This window comes from Acipenser ruthenus, chromosome 50 (genome assembly GCF_902713425.1).
Source record: "Acipenser ruthenus chromosome 50, fAciRut3.2 maternal haplotype, whole genome shotgun sequence".
Lineage (NCBI taxonomy): Eukaryota > Metazoa > Chordata > Actinopteri > Acipenseriformes > Acipenseridae > Acipenser > Acipenser ruthenus.
In genome coordinates, this window is record NC_081238.1 from 5,200,196 (window position 1) to 5,219,372 (window position 19,177).

The 19,177-nt window shown below is 41.7% G+C and overlaps 1 protein-coding gene across 1 annotated transcript; it reads right to left on the reverse strand.

Annotated features, from left to right (window-relative positions):
• Positions 1-6,093: 6,093 nt before the first annotated feature.
• Positions 6,094-18,764, reverse strand: LOC117407810 (zinc finger protein 883-like). The gene is made up of 3 exons (XM_059015418.1): positions 18,526-18,764; positions 11,098-11,438; positions 6,094-10,596 (listed from the first exon to the last, which is right to left on the reverse strand). Exon 3 carries the CDS (start codon positions 10,559-10,561, stop codon positions 9,260-9,262), a length of 1,302 nt encoding a protein of 433 aa, XP_058871401.1. The 5' UTR covers positions 10,562-10,596; positions 11,098-11,438; positions 18,526-18,764; the 3' UTR covers positions 6,094-9,259.
• Positions 18,765-19,177: the final 413 nt, after the last annotated feature.

The window sequence follows — 19,177 nt, forward strand, 5'->3', positions numbered from 1 at the left end:
AATAAATAATAATGATAATATAAGAGGAAAAGAAAAATCATTAAAACCGAAATCTCCTTGGACCTGGGAACGTCTGTCACGTTCTTCTGCACCAAAACAGGCACTACGTACACATCTCATACTTATGTGGACTACACCAGTTCACAATATATATATATATATATATATATATATATATATATATATATATATATATATATACATACACACAGTACTGTGAAAAAGTTTTAGGCAGGTGTGAAAAAATGCTGTAAAGTAAGAATGCTTTCAAAAATAGACATGTTAATAGATTATATTTATCAATTAACTAAATGCAAAGTGAGTGAACAGAAGAAAAATCTAAATCAAATCTATATTTGGTGTGACCACCCTTTGCCTTCAAAACAGCATCAATTCTTCTAGGTACACTTGCACAAAGTCAGGGATTTTGTAGGCATATAGTCAGGTGTATGATTAAACAAATATACCAAACAGGTGCTAATGATCATCAATTCAATATGTAGGTTGAAACACAATCATTAACTGAAACAGAAACAGCTGTGTAGGAGGAATAAAACTAGGTGAGCAACAGCCAAACTCAGCTAACAAGGTGAGGTTGCTGAAGACAGTTTACTGTCAACAGTCATACACCATGGCAAGACTGAGCACAGCAACAAGACACAAGGTAGTTATACTGCATCAGCAAGGTCTCTCCCAGGCAGAAATTTCAAGGCAGACAGGGGTTTCCAGATGTGCTGTCCAAGCTCTTTTGAAGAAGCACAAAGAAATGGGCAATGTTGAGGACCATAGACGCAGTGGTCGACCAAGGAAACTTACTGCAGCAGATGAAAGACACATCATGCTTACTTCCCTTCGCAATCGGAAGATGTCCAGCAGTGCCATCAGCTCAGAAGTGGCAGAAAACAGTGGGACCCTGGTACACCCATCTACTGTCCGGAGAAGTCTGGTCAGAAGTGGCCTTCATGGAAGACTTGCGGCCAAAAAGCCATACCTCCGACATGGAAACAAGGCCAAGCGACTCAACTTTGCACGAAAACACAGGAACTGGGGTGCAGAAAAATGGCAGCAGGTGCTCAGGACTGATGAGTCAAAATTTGAAATATTTGGCTGTAGCAGAAGGCAGTTTGTTCGCTGAAGGGCTGGAGAGCGGTACACAAATGAGTGTCTGCAGGCAACAGTGAAGCATGATGGAGGTTCCTTGCAAGTTTGGGGCTGCATTTCTGCAAATGGAGTTTGGGATTTGGTCAGAATTAATGGTCTCCTCAATGCTGAGAAGTACAGGCAGATATTTATCCATCATGCAATACCATCAGGGAGGCATCTGATTGGCCCCAAATTTATTCTGCAGCATGACAACGACCCCAAACATACAGCGAAAGTCATTAAGAACTGTCTTCAGCGTAAAGAAGAACAAGGAGTCCTGGAAGTGATTGTATGGCCCCCACAGAGCCCTGATCTCAACATCATCGAGTCTGTCTGGGATTACATGAAGAGAGAGAAGCAACTGAGGCTGCCTAAATCCACAGAAGAACTGTGGTTAGTTCTCCAAAATGTTTGGGCCAACCTACCTGCCGTGTTCCTTCAAAAACTGTGTGCAAGTGTACCTAGAAGAATTGATGCTGTTTTGAAGGCAAAGGGTGGTCACACCAAATATTGATTTGATGTAGATTTTTCTTCTGTTCACGCACTTTGCATTTTGTTAATTGATAAATATAAACTATTAACATGTCTATTTTTGAAAGCATTCTTACTTTACAGCATTTTTTCACACCTGCCTAAAACTTTTGCACAGTACTGTATATATATATATATATATATATATATATATATATATATATATATATATATATATATATATATATAGTGAAAGATTTCACTTATTTCAAGGTTCGTAGCTCCTTAAAATCAGACCCAGACACAAGAATGTGAAGTTTTTAATAGCACTTCTGTACTGTTTTATTAATTACAGAAATCAAAGCCAAAAAGAACAAAAAAAACCCAAAAACCTAACTCTGTTTTTGGAGTGGAAACTAAACTGTTTAGGAACCTAACTAACAATCAGGACGGCTAAGCCGTTTACCAGTTACAAAACCATTTCTACACATAACCACAATACACAAAATGTTTAAACAGTACCTTTTTCTTACTGACAGCCTCCAGCCTTCACACTGACTGCAGACTGCCCAGAACAAACATTTGTCCTAGTTTAAATACCTGCCTGCAATAATAAATGACTACATCTTTTCCCCTTCCTCCCCCTGGTCTGTTACAATATATATATAGAATTGATGCTGTTTTGAAGGCAAAGGGTGGTCACACCAAATATTGATTTGATGTAGATTTTTCTTCTGTTCACGCACTTTGCATTTTGTTAATTGATAAATATAAACTATTAACATGTCTATTTTTGAACTATTAACATGTCTATAAACTATATAAACTATTAACATGTCTATTTTTGGCTAAATTGATTAGCAGTTGATTTTGCTATTTGATTGGTTTCCACACAGTTTAGTTGGTTCTTTTGCCAAGCAGGGGTAACAACATTTATTCAAGCAGCTTATTTTAGCGCCAGCACGAAGCGCCAGCCAACAGAAGAGCCTCAACAAAAGAGCCGGGAGTCTAGCTGTGGGAGTCCAGCGAGGGGAGGCCTGCGCTGAGACGCTGTTCGACTAGATCCGAACCTCCCAGCGCTCTGGAAGAAGCCATCTACTAGTCAGGTCTGTATCCTCCACCCCACTGCTCCTACTGTGCCTTTTGTCTTGCTTGTCCTGCTATGACTGTCTCTCACATCCCTGTTCTGTCCTCCCGTCCTCGTCCTCTGCCCTCCCTCCGCTGTTGCTCCTCCAACCCCTCTAACCTCATTTCTCTGCCTCTCCCCCCCTCCCGCACACTCTCTGGTGCACTCTGGAACTGTCACTCTTCTGCTAACAAAGCTGATTTCATCTCTGCCTTTGCCTCCCACCTCTCGCTCGATTTCCTTGCTCTCACTGAAACCTGGCTGTCCCCTGATAACACTGTTACTCCTGCTGCCCTGTCCTCTCTCTACGTCCTGTCCCATACCCCGCGTCTCACCGGACGGGGAGGTGGGACGGGTCTTCTCCTCTCTCCCTCCTTACTCTTTTCTGTCCCCTCTGATCTCACCTCCCTCTCTGTCACTACCTTTGAATTTCATGCAGTCCAACTAACCTCTCCCTGTCAACTCCTGCTCATTGTTTTGTACCGCCCCCCTGGGCCTCTCACTCACTTTCTGGATGAACTCGACTATCTACTCTCCTCCCTCCCCTCTCTGTCTACCCCGACTGTCCTGTTGGGTGACTTCAACATCCATCTCTCCAACCCCAGCCACTCTGCTGGATTCCTCCCTCTCCTTCACTCCTTCGACTTCTGTCTCTCTCCGTCCCCTCCTACCCACAAAGCTGGCCGTCAACTGGACCTCACCTTCTCCAGGGCCTGCTGCCCCTCCAACCTCTCTGTCACCCCCCTGGACCTCTCTGATCACTATTTCATCTCTTTTTCTCTGTCTCTCCCCCCTCTCCCTGCTCCTCCTACCCCCACTGTCACCTCTCGCCGTAACCTCCGCTCTCTCTCCCCCTCTGTCCTTGCCTCCACTGCTCTCTCTCACCTCCCTCCTATCGACTCCTTTTCACAACTCTCCGTAGACTCTGCTACCTCCACCCTCTTCTCATCACTCACCTCCTCCCTCGACTCCCTCTGTCCCCTCACCTCCCGACCCGCTCGCCCCTCCCCTCCCCATCCCTGGCTCTCCTCTGTGCTCCGCTCGGCAAGAATCACACTGCGATCTGCTGAAAAGAAATGGAAGAGAACCAAACTCCCTGCTGCCCTAGACCTTTACCGCACTCTTCTCTCCTCCTTCTCCTCTACTCTCTCCTCTGCTAAATGTGCTTATTTCCAATCTGTAATCCAAGCCTCCACTAACAACCCACGTAAACTATTCTCTACCTTCTCCTCCCTCCTAAACCCTCCCCCCCCTCCTCCTCCCTCCTCTATCTCCCCTGACGACTTTGCCTCCTTCTTCTCTTCTAAAATCTCAGATATCCGCAAACTCTTTAACACCTCTCCCTCCCCCGCACCCCCTCCTGCTCCAACCCCTACACCCACTACATCCCCTACTAACTCGCCCTCCCTCTCCACCTTCTTGCCCCTCTCAGACTCTGACCTCTCCTCCCTGCTCCAGGGTCACAAACCCACCACGTGTGCCTTGGACCCCCTCCCCACTCACCTCTTTCAAGCTGCTGCTCCTGCTCTACTCCCCTTCATCTCCTCCCTCCTCAACACCTCTCTACTTTCTGGCATCTTCCCCTCTGCCTTCAAAAAAGCCTCTATCACTCCCCTCCTCAAAAAACCTACCCTCGACCCCACCTCCCTCCAGAGCTACCGTCCTGTCTCCCTCCTACCCTTCCTCTCCAAAACCCTCGAGCGGACTGTACACCGCCAGCTCTCTGCTTTCCTGTCCAACCACTCTCTGCTTGACCCTCTCCAATCTGGCTTCCGCTCTGCTCACTCCACTGAAACCGCCCTTCTCTCTGTCACCAACTCACTTAAGTGTGCCCGAGCTGCCTCTCTCTCCTCTGTCCTAATTCTCCTCGACCTCTCTGCTGCCTTTGACACTGTTGATCACTCTATTCTACTATCATCTCTTGCTGACCTGGGGATCTCTGGCACTGCTCTGGCCTGGTTCTCCTCCTACCTCTCCAACCGCACTTACCAGGTAACCTGGCGTGGAGCAACCTCCACACCTCACCCTCTCTTGACTGGAGTCCCCCAAGGGTCAGTCTTGGGTCCTCTCCTGTTCTCTCTCTACACCCGCTCCCTGGGCCCCCTCATCGCATCCTATGGTTTCTCATACCATTTCTATGCTGATGATGCTCAGATTTTCCTCTCCTTCCCCACCTCTGACTCCACCATCTCCTCCCGTATCTCTACCTGTCTGTCTGCTATTTCCTCCTGGATGCACTCGCATCACCTCAAACTCAACCTCTCTAAATCTGACCTCCTTTTCTTTCCCTCCTCCTCCCCCTCCTCTGATCTCTCTATCTCTGTTCCTCTGGAATCTACCACACTCTCTCCCTCTTCCTCAGCTAAAAACCTTGGAGTCACCCTGGACCCCTGCCTCTCTTATTCCCAGCACATCTCCACTCTGGCACGCACTTGCAGATTCTTCCTGAGCAACATCCGAAGAATCCGACCCTTCCTCACCAACTATGCTACCCAGCTCCTGGTCCAGGCCCTGGTACTCTCCCGCCTAGACTACTGCAACTCCCTCCTGGCTGGCCTCCCTGCGTCCGCCACCCGTCCGCTCCAGCTCATCCAGAACTCTGCTGCTCGCCTGGTGTTCTCTCTACCTCGCTTCGCCCACGCTACTCCACTACTCCGCTCGCTCCACTGGCTCCCGATCACCGCTCGCATCCAGTTCAAGACTCTTGTACTAGCCTACAGATGCCTTGATCAGACTGCACCCAGCTACCTCCAGACCCTCATCTCTCCCTACACCCCCACTCGACCTCTCCGCTCCGCCTGCACTAGAAGACTGGCTCTACCTCCGCTACGCTCCCCTGCCTCCCGAGCCCGCTCCTTCTCCACCCTTGCTCCGCAGTGGTGGAACGACCTTCCTACAGATGTCAGGACTGCCCAGTCCCTGACCACATTCCGGCGCCTCCTTAAGACTCACCTCTTCAAACAGCACCTGTAGAACTCCTCTGTTGTATCCTGGGACACTATCACCCTTCATTTAAATATGCTTTATTTTGCTCTTATCTGCCCCCTATTTTACTGCATTTAATCCTGTACCTCAGAATATTGTAATCTCCCAAGTGTTTAATCTGTAGTATTTTGTACTTAATCATATCCTGATGTAACTATCACTACTTAATCATATCCTGATGTAACTTTCACTATTATCTGCTGTATTATTGAATTGTGGTTTGTCACACTTGAGAATTATTGTATTTCTTGTTCTTATTGTATGACTTATATTGTAACACTTGAATGTATTTGTATTTGCTTGCGATTGTAAGTCGCCCTGGATAAGGGCGTCTGCTAAGAAATAAATAATAATAATAATAATAATATGATTTCCATTACATGAGAGTAGATGTTAAGCACCAAGTAAAATGTAGCTTTACAGTAAACTAATGTGATCCATCTGTGTCTCCATCCATTTGCGTTTCCTTCCATATAATGATGTAGATATCCTTCTGCCTGGTGTTGGTGGCTGAAGTGTAATGCTGGTGCAAGGGGTGAGTCTTATTTTGCCTCCCTAGCGCATCAGCACACTTACCCGTACATCAGCGTTTCTTTCTTTGTATTGCGCTTGAGATCCCCAACCAGAATCTTTCCGTCTATACCCAATTCTGTCATCACATGCATACTTGCTTTTTCAAAGATTGAATTTCTGTTATCGTATTTATGTATAAATGTATGCTTGTGACAGGGTAGCCGAGTGTTGACTCCCCAGACCAGAAAGCTGACAGAGAACACACAGGCAGGTACTCGGGTGAAACGCTTGTGCGCCGTTTTTATTCACAAAAAAATAAAAAGGTTTGACAAAAACACACAGAGCCAAAATAAATATTTAAACACAAACAGGTCACGAACAAAAACTGACACAAACAAGTCCTGTGCTGGTGCTTCCCAGCACGAATAGCAATTGTTCTCTTTCTTTACTTTTGATTTAGATTCACATCTCTATCCACACACGTTCCTCCTCTGAACACCTACCCTGAACAACAAAAGCTGCAGGTTTTTATACCGGTGTCCATCTCTAGATTAATTCATTGATTCATTTAATGCTAATCTGGAGATGGTCACCTTCTGCACAGGGTTTTTAATATTTGCGTGGTCGACAGCAACTCTGTTTATAATTAATACGACCACACATTTTCACGAGATGTCTGGCAGGGACGAACTGCTAACAATCGCCCCTGCCAGACCACATCCAAACCAAGCATTAACAAAGATAACACTTGTTTTAAATAAACACAAAATACATTTAAATCATAACACATTCAATCACCCATTCCCAAATAAAACATTTCCTTTTAACTAAACCCAGAAATTCACCTGTTCTAAAATAAGTATTTACATGCAGGGCTTTGCCCCGCCCCCTCTAATTACATGCAGAGCTTTGTCCCGCCCCCTCCAATTACATGCAGGGCTTTGCCCCGTCCCCTCTAATTACATGCAGATTTCTGCCCCGCCCCCTCTAATTGCATGCAGAGCTTTTCTGCCCGGCCACAATGCCATTTTAAATTTAGATGTACATTTGCAGATCTAGCATGTATTGATATTCGCTTTCTGTATATTCTTTTGTACTCAAATTGTAACAGCATTTTATACTGTATCTATACAGCGCCCCAATAACTACTGGTGAGTGGCACTTTAGAAATTTTGAAAAATAAATCAATAAATCAATAAATCGATAATATGTATGTGATGACATACTGATGAATTATATTCCTTCAGTCTCGTCAATCAGCTGGTCAGGGTAACTTTCTTCTTCAAACCCCATGTCCGCACCACGCCAGTGTGAAAGTGCACCCCATGAGATAGTGCACCCCTTACATCATGAATACATTTTTTCTTTTTGTTTTATAATTTTTGCTACTTCCTAGTTATATACAGTGCTACACTTGAATACAACATCTAGTTTTTTATACACTTATCGTCAATTTTGTAATGAGTAAAACGTTGTGTGAATAAACACACCAACAGCAAAAGTACAGATGTGAGAAAAGCATGCAGAGGAAAACGTGCAACATGTGCATCTTTCTTCTAGTTTTAAAATGTTAAACTCAAGTTTTTTTCCCCTTTTCTTCCCTTACATCGCATGACATGGACATGTTAAAGGCACACTGCTGTGCTGAAGGGGTGCTCTCTCTCACAGGATGCACTTTCGCATGCTACACCGGGTCGGTGAAGACAAAGGGTGATTACCCAGTATGTCATTGTGACAGAGATCGAATGATTCTAGGTGTTAGATCTCCCTCCTGACCTGTGAGGATGCTGGGTAAAAGGAACAGAGTACCCTGAACTAAATGGCATGACAATTTATTCCTTAGGGTAGGTGGAAGTTGGTAATTTAGGTAGGGGGTGGAGCTACGGTACCCAAACTCAATGACTCGGATGGTAAACGGCGTGGTATCTGAAGATTGGAGGAGCGGATGCGCTCGTTAACCTAGGGGTCATGAGTGAGGGTATAAATAGGGGTTGTAGTGTAAGTGATCTGTTCCTTTGTAAATGGTTAGAACAACCTAGAAGGAGACCGCTGAAAAAAGGAAATGTGAGTGTTGTGTTTGTTTGTTTTGTCTAGTAAAAACTGTTTGTTTTTTGTTTGTAAAGACTACTTACACTATCCGGAGCAGCAGCAACACCAGAATTTCTCTGTTTCACAAACGCACTTTTCACCACGAACACTAGTTTCACGCACTAAAATAAACACTGTGTTTGTGTTCTGTGTTACGTGTGGGTGAGGAAAGAACCTGGACTGTGTTTTATGGTTTCGGGTCAAACCCGAGGATTACAAACGCAGTGATACACACCGCTGTATCACTTTCATCATTTATTATTTACAGGTGTTTGCCCTAAGGCTCTGGACATTGTATAATCAATAAACACCCTTGTACCTGGAAATCATTGTCTGTCTGTTTTGTATCCATTCTGCACTGCACACACCTGTAACCACTCACCACTCACCACTGCCACAGTTATTCATAAGGTTGAAGTAAGGAAAAAATGATCGATTCGCCCCATTTCTGTAGTATTGTGCTTCTAAAACTTTACATCGATAACAAACTTGATCCACAGTTCTCTCAAATCCCCTTCATGTTTTTTCCACCATCCTTTTAAACACGTCTGCACATCTCTGTTTCTTGCCATCAAGCTGTTTTACAACTTTTAAATCCTTAATAAAAAGTGATGTCTCTGCATCACACCAAAAGGTGCTGCATTTTCTCGCATGTGCCGTCATGTTTACTGCTGAGTATCTGTTATTGTGCGTGTCTGTTGTGGATTGCGCTTCACAGTCTGAATATGCCGTTCACATCTCTTTATATTCCACTAGTATTCTGCATACTAGTGGAATATGCCACCTCAAATATTCCGAATATGCAAAGGTGGAAGATTCCTCTTCATATTCCGAATAGGGTATTTACATGGTGGAATATATATTCGGATTATTCAGTATTCCGAATACTACTGGAATATTAGTGGCCATGTAAACGCAGTTTCATCTGTATTTTCAAAACTGGCATTTATGCTTCTTTACTTGACTGGAGAAAGCAAATGTCTTGCCACAATTTGTACAGTGATACGGCTTCTCTCCAGTGTGAATTCGCTGGTGTGTTTTTAGGTTTCCTAACCGATTGAAGCTCTCCCCACAGTCATTGCAGTGATACGGCTTCTCTCCAGTGTGAATTCGTTGGTGTGTTTTTAGGTTTCCTGACTCTCTGAAACGCTCCCCACAATGAGTACAGTGATACGGCCTCTCTCCTGTGTGAATTCGCTGGTGTGTTTTTAGTTTTCCTGACTCTCTGAAACTGTCCCCACATTCAGTACAGTAATACGGCTTCTCTCCAGTGTGAATTCGCTGGTGTCTGTTTAGTGTTCCAGATTCTCTGAAACTCTCCCCACAGTCAGTGCAGCGATACGGCTTCTCTCCTGTGTGAATTCGCTGGTGTTTTTTTAGATTGCCTAAATCTCTGAAGCTCTTACCACATTCCGTACAGTGATACGGCTTCTCTCCAGTGTGAATTATCTGGTGTCTTTTTAGGTCTCCTGACCCTCTGAAACTCTTATTACATTCACAACAGTGATACAGCTTCTCTCCACTGTGAATTTGCTGGTGTTGTTTTAGGTGTCCTAACCGTCTGAAGCTCTCTCCACATTCAAAACAGTGATACGGCTTCTCTCCAGTGTGAATTCGCTGGTGTGTTTTTAGGTTTCCTAACTGACTGAAGCTCTCTCCACATTCATTACAGTGATACGGCTTCTCTCCAGTGTGAATTCGCTGGTGTGTTTTTAGGCTTCCTAACCGACTGAATCTCTTCCCGCATTCGATACAGTGATACAGCTTTTCTCCAGTGTGAATTTGTTGGTGTCTTTTTAGGTCTCCTAACTGACTGAATATCTTTCCACATTCACTACATTGATGTGATATCTTTGGCCGGGATATGTTTTCTGAATCCTTAAACAAGTCAATAGACTCCTCTTTAATGGGGACAGGTTCGAGTTCAGTCTCCTCCTCTTTAATGTGGACAGGCTCCAGTTCAGTCACTACTTTAATGTAGAATGGCTCCAATTCAGTCTCTTCCTCTTTCATGTGGACAGGCTCCAGTTCAGTCTCTTGTTTAATGTGGACAGGCTGCAGTTCAGTCTCTTCTTTAATGTGGACAGGCTCCAGTTCAGTCTCTTGTTTAATGTGGACAGGCTCCAGTTCAGTCTCTTCTTCTTTAATGTGGACAAGCTGCAGTTCAGTCTCTTCTTTAATGTGGAGAGGAAACAATTCCAGACCCTCCTCCTGTTTAATGTAAACAGACTCCATATTTCCTCCTTGGCTTCCACCAAGATAAGGCAGTCCTGAAAACAGAAAATGAAATTAAGTATTGTTATCTATTCTCTATGTCATCTTTAATTTCAAGAAAGTATTTCCTTTAGTTGCTTTTATAATTTCAATCAAACAACCACAAAGACCAATGATTAGGATAAATACTTCTGCTTGTGAATTTAATAATGCATTTAATGTATTGGGTGGAATTATTGAAATGGGTAGAATTATTCTGTTCACAGAGCCCTAAAACCAACATCTGGAGGTGCATCAGGAATAAAACTGTAATTGACAAACGTTACATGTCACAAATCTAACTTGCTTGTGTTACAAACTAAGATCTTACAGTACCTGTGACATATTTACTGTTACTAATTCATTTAAAACATACATTCATAATAAACAAAGCATTCCACACAATTACAATCCTGCCAAGTAGCATATTAACTGTTTGACACAATCAGTTACAATTGGACAATAAAAGGAGAGTATCAAGCTGATTTAAAAGATGAATAAAAAAAGGAGAAACTTACTTCAGGTATTGTCAGTAGGATCTGCAGCACGGCTCTAGTCACTCGCTCTGATCGTCTCGGTTCTTCTCTCCAGGGTAAACAGGCAGCTCAAACTGTCAGCGACAGGTAATCTGTGTAGACTAGACTAGTCTGCTCTGCATATTTAAACCCCTCTCTCGCAGTTCCAGGCACGAGAGCACTCCCCCAACACGTCACCCCCCTCCCCGGGTGTCAGCTGTGCGTGGTTTGCCTTTCTTTGTTCTCTTCCAGAGGGAGTCGTTAGCACTTTTCTCTGCTGGGAGAGCTGCAGTGAATGTATCCTTTCTTCTCTTCAGATGAAGCCGTTAGCAGCCACTCCGAATCTGAAAATGTGTTCAATTGTGTTAGTTTAGTTCAAAGAGAATGGAATTTTTTTTTATAATTCACATATTATTTGCTTTGTTTCAGTAGTATGAGATTACAAGAATACAGTTTAAGTTACTGTGAAAGAAGCCGTTCAGGGGAGGGGACAATTTCATCCCCCAGGTGAGCAAGGAAGTGTAACACTATCTGAAAGCAAGGCTTGCAAACCGATATGTTATTATTATTTATTTCTTACTGACTTACAATTACCCATTTATACAGTTGGGTTTTTACAGGAGCAATCTAGGTAAAGTACCTTGCTTAAGGGTACAGCAGCAGTGTCCCCCACCTGGGATTGAACCAATGGCCCTCCGGTCAAGAGTCCAGAGCCCTGACCACTACTCCACACTGCTGCCCTAACATGTATATTAACCTTGTGTAGTACCAGATATCCTGTATCAAAATAAAAGTGTGGTTACCATAAAAACGTGTTTCATTCATATAGCAATACTACAAATCACTTTGTGACTTTCCATTGAGGTCTCCATCAATGTTTTAATTTGAACCAGCTGAATAAAACTAGTAAAAGGCAACAAATATACACTTCATTGAAAGTATATTTTAAAATGATTTCACACATATTAAGAAGGCTAGAAAACCAGTTTATACACAAACGTGGCTTTTTCTTTAACCCGTTCAGGACTGGGATCATGTTAACATGATCTTACTGAAGTGGGCTTCTAGGACTGCGAAACACAATAAAAAAGCACTTTGTTTAGATGAAAACAATTCTAATTGTACTGATACAGTTCTTACACTGGTGATGAATACTCCCTGAATGAGTGTCAATCAAGTGTAAGAATCCCCATATTAACCAGTTCTGAGGAAACAAGGAGGCGGGGTCACAGGAACCTGGTAGACTGTGAAAAAAAGCAGATCTAACCTGTACTGTGAATTACTTAATATAAAAGGGAGGGTTCACTCCAACTGGCATTTTCTATCTATTAACTTTAACCCTTTGCTGCCAATGCACTGTAATTTCGTAACTTTTGTTACGATGACAAAACATGTCATATCTCACCCGTCCAACCAGCAATTTTGTTTTTTTAAAGTGTGGGTCATTGCCATGACTACAGGGCTTGTCATGATACAATTGGAGGCGGACCTCCTTGATGAAGAGCTGCTGCAGGAGGATGAGGAGGAGGAGGAGAGTGGTCTGGAGGAGCCCCAGCCCAGCACTTCAACTGCAGGGTAGTTTTGAAGATAAATAAATACAGCACAATATGGAAGGGTTTTTTTTTTTTTATCTCCCTCTCTCCCATATAAAATTCTTAATATCAGTTTTATTTGTAATATGCTTTTTTTCAAATAAAAAAATAAACATTTTACTTGATAACTTGTGTGTTGTTTCTTTATTTTTATACTGAAACATAACTGTACCTCAAACAAGGCAATAATGTTTCCAATCTCTTAACCCTGGTCTGCCTTTGCCATTTCAGAGGTTGATTTTTGTAAAATATAATGCATTGTAAAACCTTATCTAGCTCTGCAACTGTACAAGACCTATATGGTAACAATATCCTGGGAGACAGCCAGCATGGTTTTAGGAAAGGGAGATCATGTCTAACTAACCTACTTGACTTTTTTGAGGATGCAACATTGAAAATGGACAACTGCAAAGCATATGACATGGTCTATTTAGATTTCCAGAAAGCTTTTGACAAAGTCCCGCATAAAAGATTAATTCTCAAACTGAACGCAGTAGGGATTCAAGGAAATGCATGCACATGGATTAGGGAGTGGTTAACATGTAGAAAACAGAAAGTACTGATTAGAGGAGAAACCTCGAAATGGAGTGAGGTAACCAGTGGTGTACCACAGGGATCATTATTAGGTCCTCTGCTATTCCTAATCTACATTAATGATTTAGACTCTGATATAGTAAGCAAACTCGTTAAATTTGCAGACGACACAAAAATAGGAGGAGTGGCAGACACTGTTGAAGCAGCAAAGGTCATTCAAAATGATCTAGACCGCATTCAAAATTGGGCAGACACATGGCAAATGAAATTTAATAGAGAAAAGTGTAAAGTATTGCATGCGGGCAATAAAAATGTTCATTATTTTACTGCATTTAATCCTGTACTTCAGAATACTGTAATCTGCCAAGTTTTTAACCTGTAGTACTTTGTATTTAATCACATCCTGATGAAACTATCACTATTTAATCATATCCTGATGTAACTATCACTATTACCTGCTGTATTATTGAATTGTGGTTTGTCAAACTTGTACTTTACTTGAACAAAAGTTATTGTATTACTTGTAACGCTTGAAATGTTTTTGCTTACGATTGTAAGTCGCCCTGGATAAGGTCGTCTGCTAAGAAATAAATAATAATAATAATAATTATAAATATCATATGGGAGATAGTGAAATTGAAGAAGGGAACTATGAAAAAGACCTAGGAGTTTATGTTGACTCAGAAATGTCTTCATCTAGACAATGTGGGGAAGCTATAAAAAAGGCTAACAAGATGCTTGGATATATTGTGAGAAGTGTTGAATTTAAATCAAGGGAAGTAATGTTAAAACTCTACAATGCATTAGTAAGACCTCACCTAGAATATTGTGTTCAGTTCTGGTCACCTCGTTACAAAAAGGATATTGCTGCTCTAGAAAGAGTGCAAAGAAGAGCAACCAGAATTATCCCGGGTTTAAAAGGCATGTCTTATGCAGACAGGCTAAAAGAATTGAATCTATTCAGTCTTGAACAAAGAAGACTACGCGGCGATCTGATTCAAACATTCAAAATCCTAAAAGGTATAGACAATGTCGACCCAGGGGACTTTGACCTGAAAAAAGAAACAAGGACCAGTAGTCACAAATGGAGATTAGATAAAGGCGCATACAGAACAGAAAATAGGAGGCACTTTAGGAGGCTGAATGGCCTCCTCTCGTTTGTAAACTTTCTTATGTTCTTATGTTCAAAGCACTGGGGCGGTGCGGTTGCAGTGCTTCACTGAAATATGTACTGAATACCTTGTGTACAAAACAGTGTAAGAGAAGTGCTGTGGAAGAATATGTTTGAAACATACAAAATATGCGAGAACACTAATAATTTTAATTAAAAAAAAAACTCAGCACCGTCCCCCTGCTCGTGTTATCTAGAGGCAAACCTTCATTTTCCATCTCCATGGCAATACGTTGTATAGCGTAAGCTGTATTGAAAGAAATGTCTCGAAACCCCTCTGCTTAATTCCTTTGTTAAATGCCCAGACGATCAAAAAAAAAATTGAATGCAAGCGTCTCGTATCATGGAGGTATAACCAATCTCTGGGGTCACTTGACAAGCGTAAGTTCCTATTAGTTTAATTTTTAGTAAAATGGCTGCTAACCTGTTTGGAACTGTGACTGTTAAACAAAGCTTTGTTTTGCCTCAGTCAGCTGCAGTTTTTTATTGGCCGCAAAAAGGTGCTGCTGCAATGCAAGATTACTGTATATATCACAAGCAGCATCAATTACGTGTACATAAACAATGTGTATTTTTATTTAAACTATAAAAACATGATTACTGTTCTACAGAACGTATTTTTAAAATGTCTTAAAATCGAGTGCAGTATCATGATGTGTGTATTAAAGTCGCCAAAAGACATGACTACCCCAATACACAAACAGCAACGTGACTGACTGACAAGAAAAGACGACAAAGACGTGTGCCTGAATACACAAGCAGCAACGTGACACTGCTGAGAAAAAACAAACCAAGCTTGCAGAGGAATTCCAAGAGAAACGTTTACCATTCCAGCATTTCTAACAAACAGTACCAGCTGGACAGATCGGAAATGCTGATCAGACCCCCGTATTTTTCGACATGCCAAGCAATATTCAGTGCAGTTGTGGTTGCTGGGTTACATGTTGCCTGATGCCGTGGAGTGTTGTGTCGTGCTTGCTGTTGCCAGGATGTGTGATGCCGTGAGTGAGTGGTGGTGTGTGTACGATAGAGATGCCATCTGAAGTATTCTACAGTGCGCAGCACTAAACAAGCTCTGTGGCCAGTCAGTTTTGTACAATACAACAGCATAATTGAGGTTGTAACTTTGTAAATGCATATTATAGAAGACTGTGTGGTCCAGTGGTTAAAGAAAAAGAGCTTGTAACCAGGAGGTCCCAATTCAAATCCCACCTCAGCCACTGACTCATTGTGTGACCCTGAGCAAGTCACTTAACATCCTTGTGGTCCGTCTTTCGGGTGAGTCGTAGTTGTAAGTGACTCTGCAGCTGATGCATAGTTCACACACCCTAGTCTCTGTAAGTCGCCTTGGATAAAGGAGTCTGCTAAATAAACTAATAATAATAATAATAATAATAATAATAATAATAATAATAATAATAATATTTATTTTAAGTTTTATTTTTTCCTCAAATTGAAGGTGTTAAAATTAGTCTGCATCTTAAATTTGAAGGAATGCGGTATTCAGCACGGAGAATCCGCAATGAATGAATGATTTATTGCTTGCAATTGCAGATGATTTAATGAACTGTGATGGGCGCTCAGGGCCCGAGTGAATGACAAATTTGGCCGGAGGCCTCGTTCGTGGGTGCTCAACAGCTACCAGCGCGAGGCCGGCTGGAAAAACATGAACAGTTCCATGCATCCCACCCAGTGCCACTGATAGGAAGTGGCTATGGGCCACCTACCCCCCCCCCCCCCCCCAAAGATGATTACGTCAAACCATGAATGAATAATAATAATAGTAAATGATTAACGCACCCCACGGTGGCGCACTGCCACATACCCCAAAAAATATTGAAAAATTTATGAAAATGAGCAGCTGAGATACGGTCCGTCCCCCAGATAATAAAAGCCCATGTGGCTTTGTACAATGCAAATCTTACAAAATATTACAGCAAGCATACGAGAAGTTCACCTCTGCAGCGGCACACTGAAAAGGGATGTGTTCAGCCTGTAGCTGTTTTAAAAGCCATAGTCGTGGTGTAATATTTGTTGTAGAATGTTAATTCAGCGGTTTGACATGATACAGGCTTGTCCAAAACGATTATGTAAATTTACAAGATCATCTTTAGTGTGGCTATTTATGGTAACAAAGTTTTGAAGATGCCTGTTGTCTTCTTTTAAATCATGCAGTGTTGGATTACTAGGAAAGGAAGTAAATGAGATCGGATTCATTAAGAGTTTTTTTTTTCTTTATTTACTTGCGTGTTACATGGAAACCAGGAATACTCTACACGGAAGGTACTTAGTTTTAAAAGTGTATGCTTGGAATATATTTGTGCAGATGGCCAGGTTGGGTCAGATTGGGTCAGGTTGGGCCAGGTTGGGTCAGATTGGGTATGCAAAAATTTAAAAGGTCGGGGGCTCGGGTCGGGTTTGGATTGGCTTTTAAATTGAGGCCCAAGCAGACCACTGTCTGTGGCTGATCGCAATCTTTGCTTTAAATTTGTTACCATAACATTATAAAATATAGCAACTGATTGTAAGTTTTTAATATAACATACCATTAAATTAATTAGTATCCTAGACTGTATTTTTTGTTTATTTATTATAATTGAATCATAGAGGATAACACATTTCAACATAAGTATAATTGCACATAAAAAAAGGAATGGCACGGTAAACGCATGATTAGTCACAAATACAAAAGAATGTGTAATTTTATTTTAATACTTTTACCACAAAAATAATAATGTGCAGTTCCCAGCATTTAGAAATGTAACTTTACCTTAGCCCCCTTTGTAAACAAATATTAAAATAACATTAATAAATGCATTATTTTGTATAAGTGACTAATCATGTGTATCATGCAATTTATTTCTATGTGCAGGTATATTTGTTAAAATGTTTCATCTTTTTATAAAAATGTAGCATCGATTTCTCAATAGCTGAGTGGAAATTTGCCATCTTTGTCGAATTGTTTATTTCTGGCATTGGTCCAAATATGTAAAGCAAAACTACTAAAAAATGTAATCACAGCCGGATGTGTGTTTTTTGATTGTCACACTGACTGTGATGTAATGCTAGTAAATAAACAAAAAAAAAAAAAATCACCTAAACATTTTGAAAACTGTAAACAACGTGTTGACACAAACTCAAGAGAACAAGCAGGTAATCATAACTAGACAAAAAATAAATACAAATCAAACACTAGGAATGTAGCCTTTTCCATTTTTAATCACTGGAAACTATTTACAAACCACCTCAGTTATCGTGTTGTTGCTTTACTAAGGAAGACCTGCAGTATGCGGGCTTGTGTGGCCTCACTTGAACTTGCGGCAGTTCTTTTTTTAGCTCGTCTCCTGTTTTCTGTGAGAAGATGCCGAGTTGCCGAATCTCTGCAGTGCTTTTTCTAGTTTTTGTTGACGTGTCTGACGAGTAGTACTTTGTTTATGTTTTAACCGCGAGTGTCCCTCGGCACACGTATACATTTTTGTTTAGCGGAAACCAGGAATTATGACGTAATATGAACGAGAGAGGCCAGGGTGCAGCACAATGGAACATCCAAAGTGATTTGTAATGGCCAGGACACTTTCGTTGAGACCAGGGTACCGCGGTGTCTCATCAATATTGAAGCCGTATCAATTATGTGTTAATATATATATATATATATATATATATATATATATATATATATATATATATATATATATTACACGTATTGTATGATAATGCAAATATCTTATTGTTATCAAACAAACGTGCATGCAATGTAAATCCAATCCCATTTAATCTGCAGTGTTTCTCACCGCTGCTTATTATTACACGGCATTGTGGGGACTGAAGTTCTGCGCTGGTCATGACCTCATACTCGAAATAACAGAAAAACAACATGCACGACACAAATAAAATAGCCAGACCGCCAAAGAATATTTACCAGCTAGATGCTTTTAAGCCAAATGTGTCTGAAAATCCTGCAACGGGGGATGGGGTGGGGATTAATAAAAACAAACGCGCTGACACAGCCACGCCGCTTACTTTGAAAGGGCCGGGTTGTTGTACACAACAACCCGGCCCTTTCAAAGTAATACAATATAACAGATTTCTGTAAGTTTTAAAACATATTTTACAACTCAATAGAGGATTGCTTACCTTCTATAACCTCTCGTCTCCCTCCGTGTCTGAACGGGTCTGTCTCCCACAGAACGGGGGAGGCGCTGCGGAACGAGGAATATACCAATCGCAAAATAAAAACTGTTCTGTGCGGTTTGGCAATTCATCAAATATGGACCGCAAAGGGAATTGGGACACCAGAGATCTTCTAATTAAAAAAAAAACACCAATAGTTTCAAATTTTGACATCGTAAACGAGCTGTTTGTAGCTCATATAGCTTTTCTAGCGAATACAATTTAAATTCAAGTAGCCCCCCCCCCCCCTCGCCATGCCAGAGTTGGTATAGCCCTTCATCAACCAAAGCGCTGTGACCGAAGGCAGCAGTGCTGATGCAGCGAGTTTTTCGCTGATATATGATCTGTGTTTTGTGTATCGATGTTGCTATTTCCCGTCCTCTTCTTTAAAACGAAATGTTCAAACACTAACGGCATACCCCTGATAATGTTTTTTAGAATTATATTAGGTTAATTTAAGTCGAGCGCCGTTGTCACAAACAGATCCAAAATGGCGAGACATGGGCGCAGTTTTATCGCTTTCTTTTCGTTAGTCTGGAAGGTTCACTGTGTGTGTGTGAACTTGTTTTTGGTAAATACAGCACAGGGTCGCAGAAAGGTCATTCTTTACGAGTAA

Bases quoted from the DNA above. Each gene is read 5' to 3' on its own strand.
- LOC117407810 (XM_059015418.1), bottom strand. From the start codon at position 10,561: ATGGAGTCTGTTTACATTAAACAGGAGGAGGGTCTGGAATTGTTTCCT.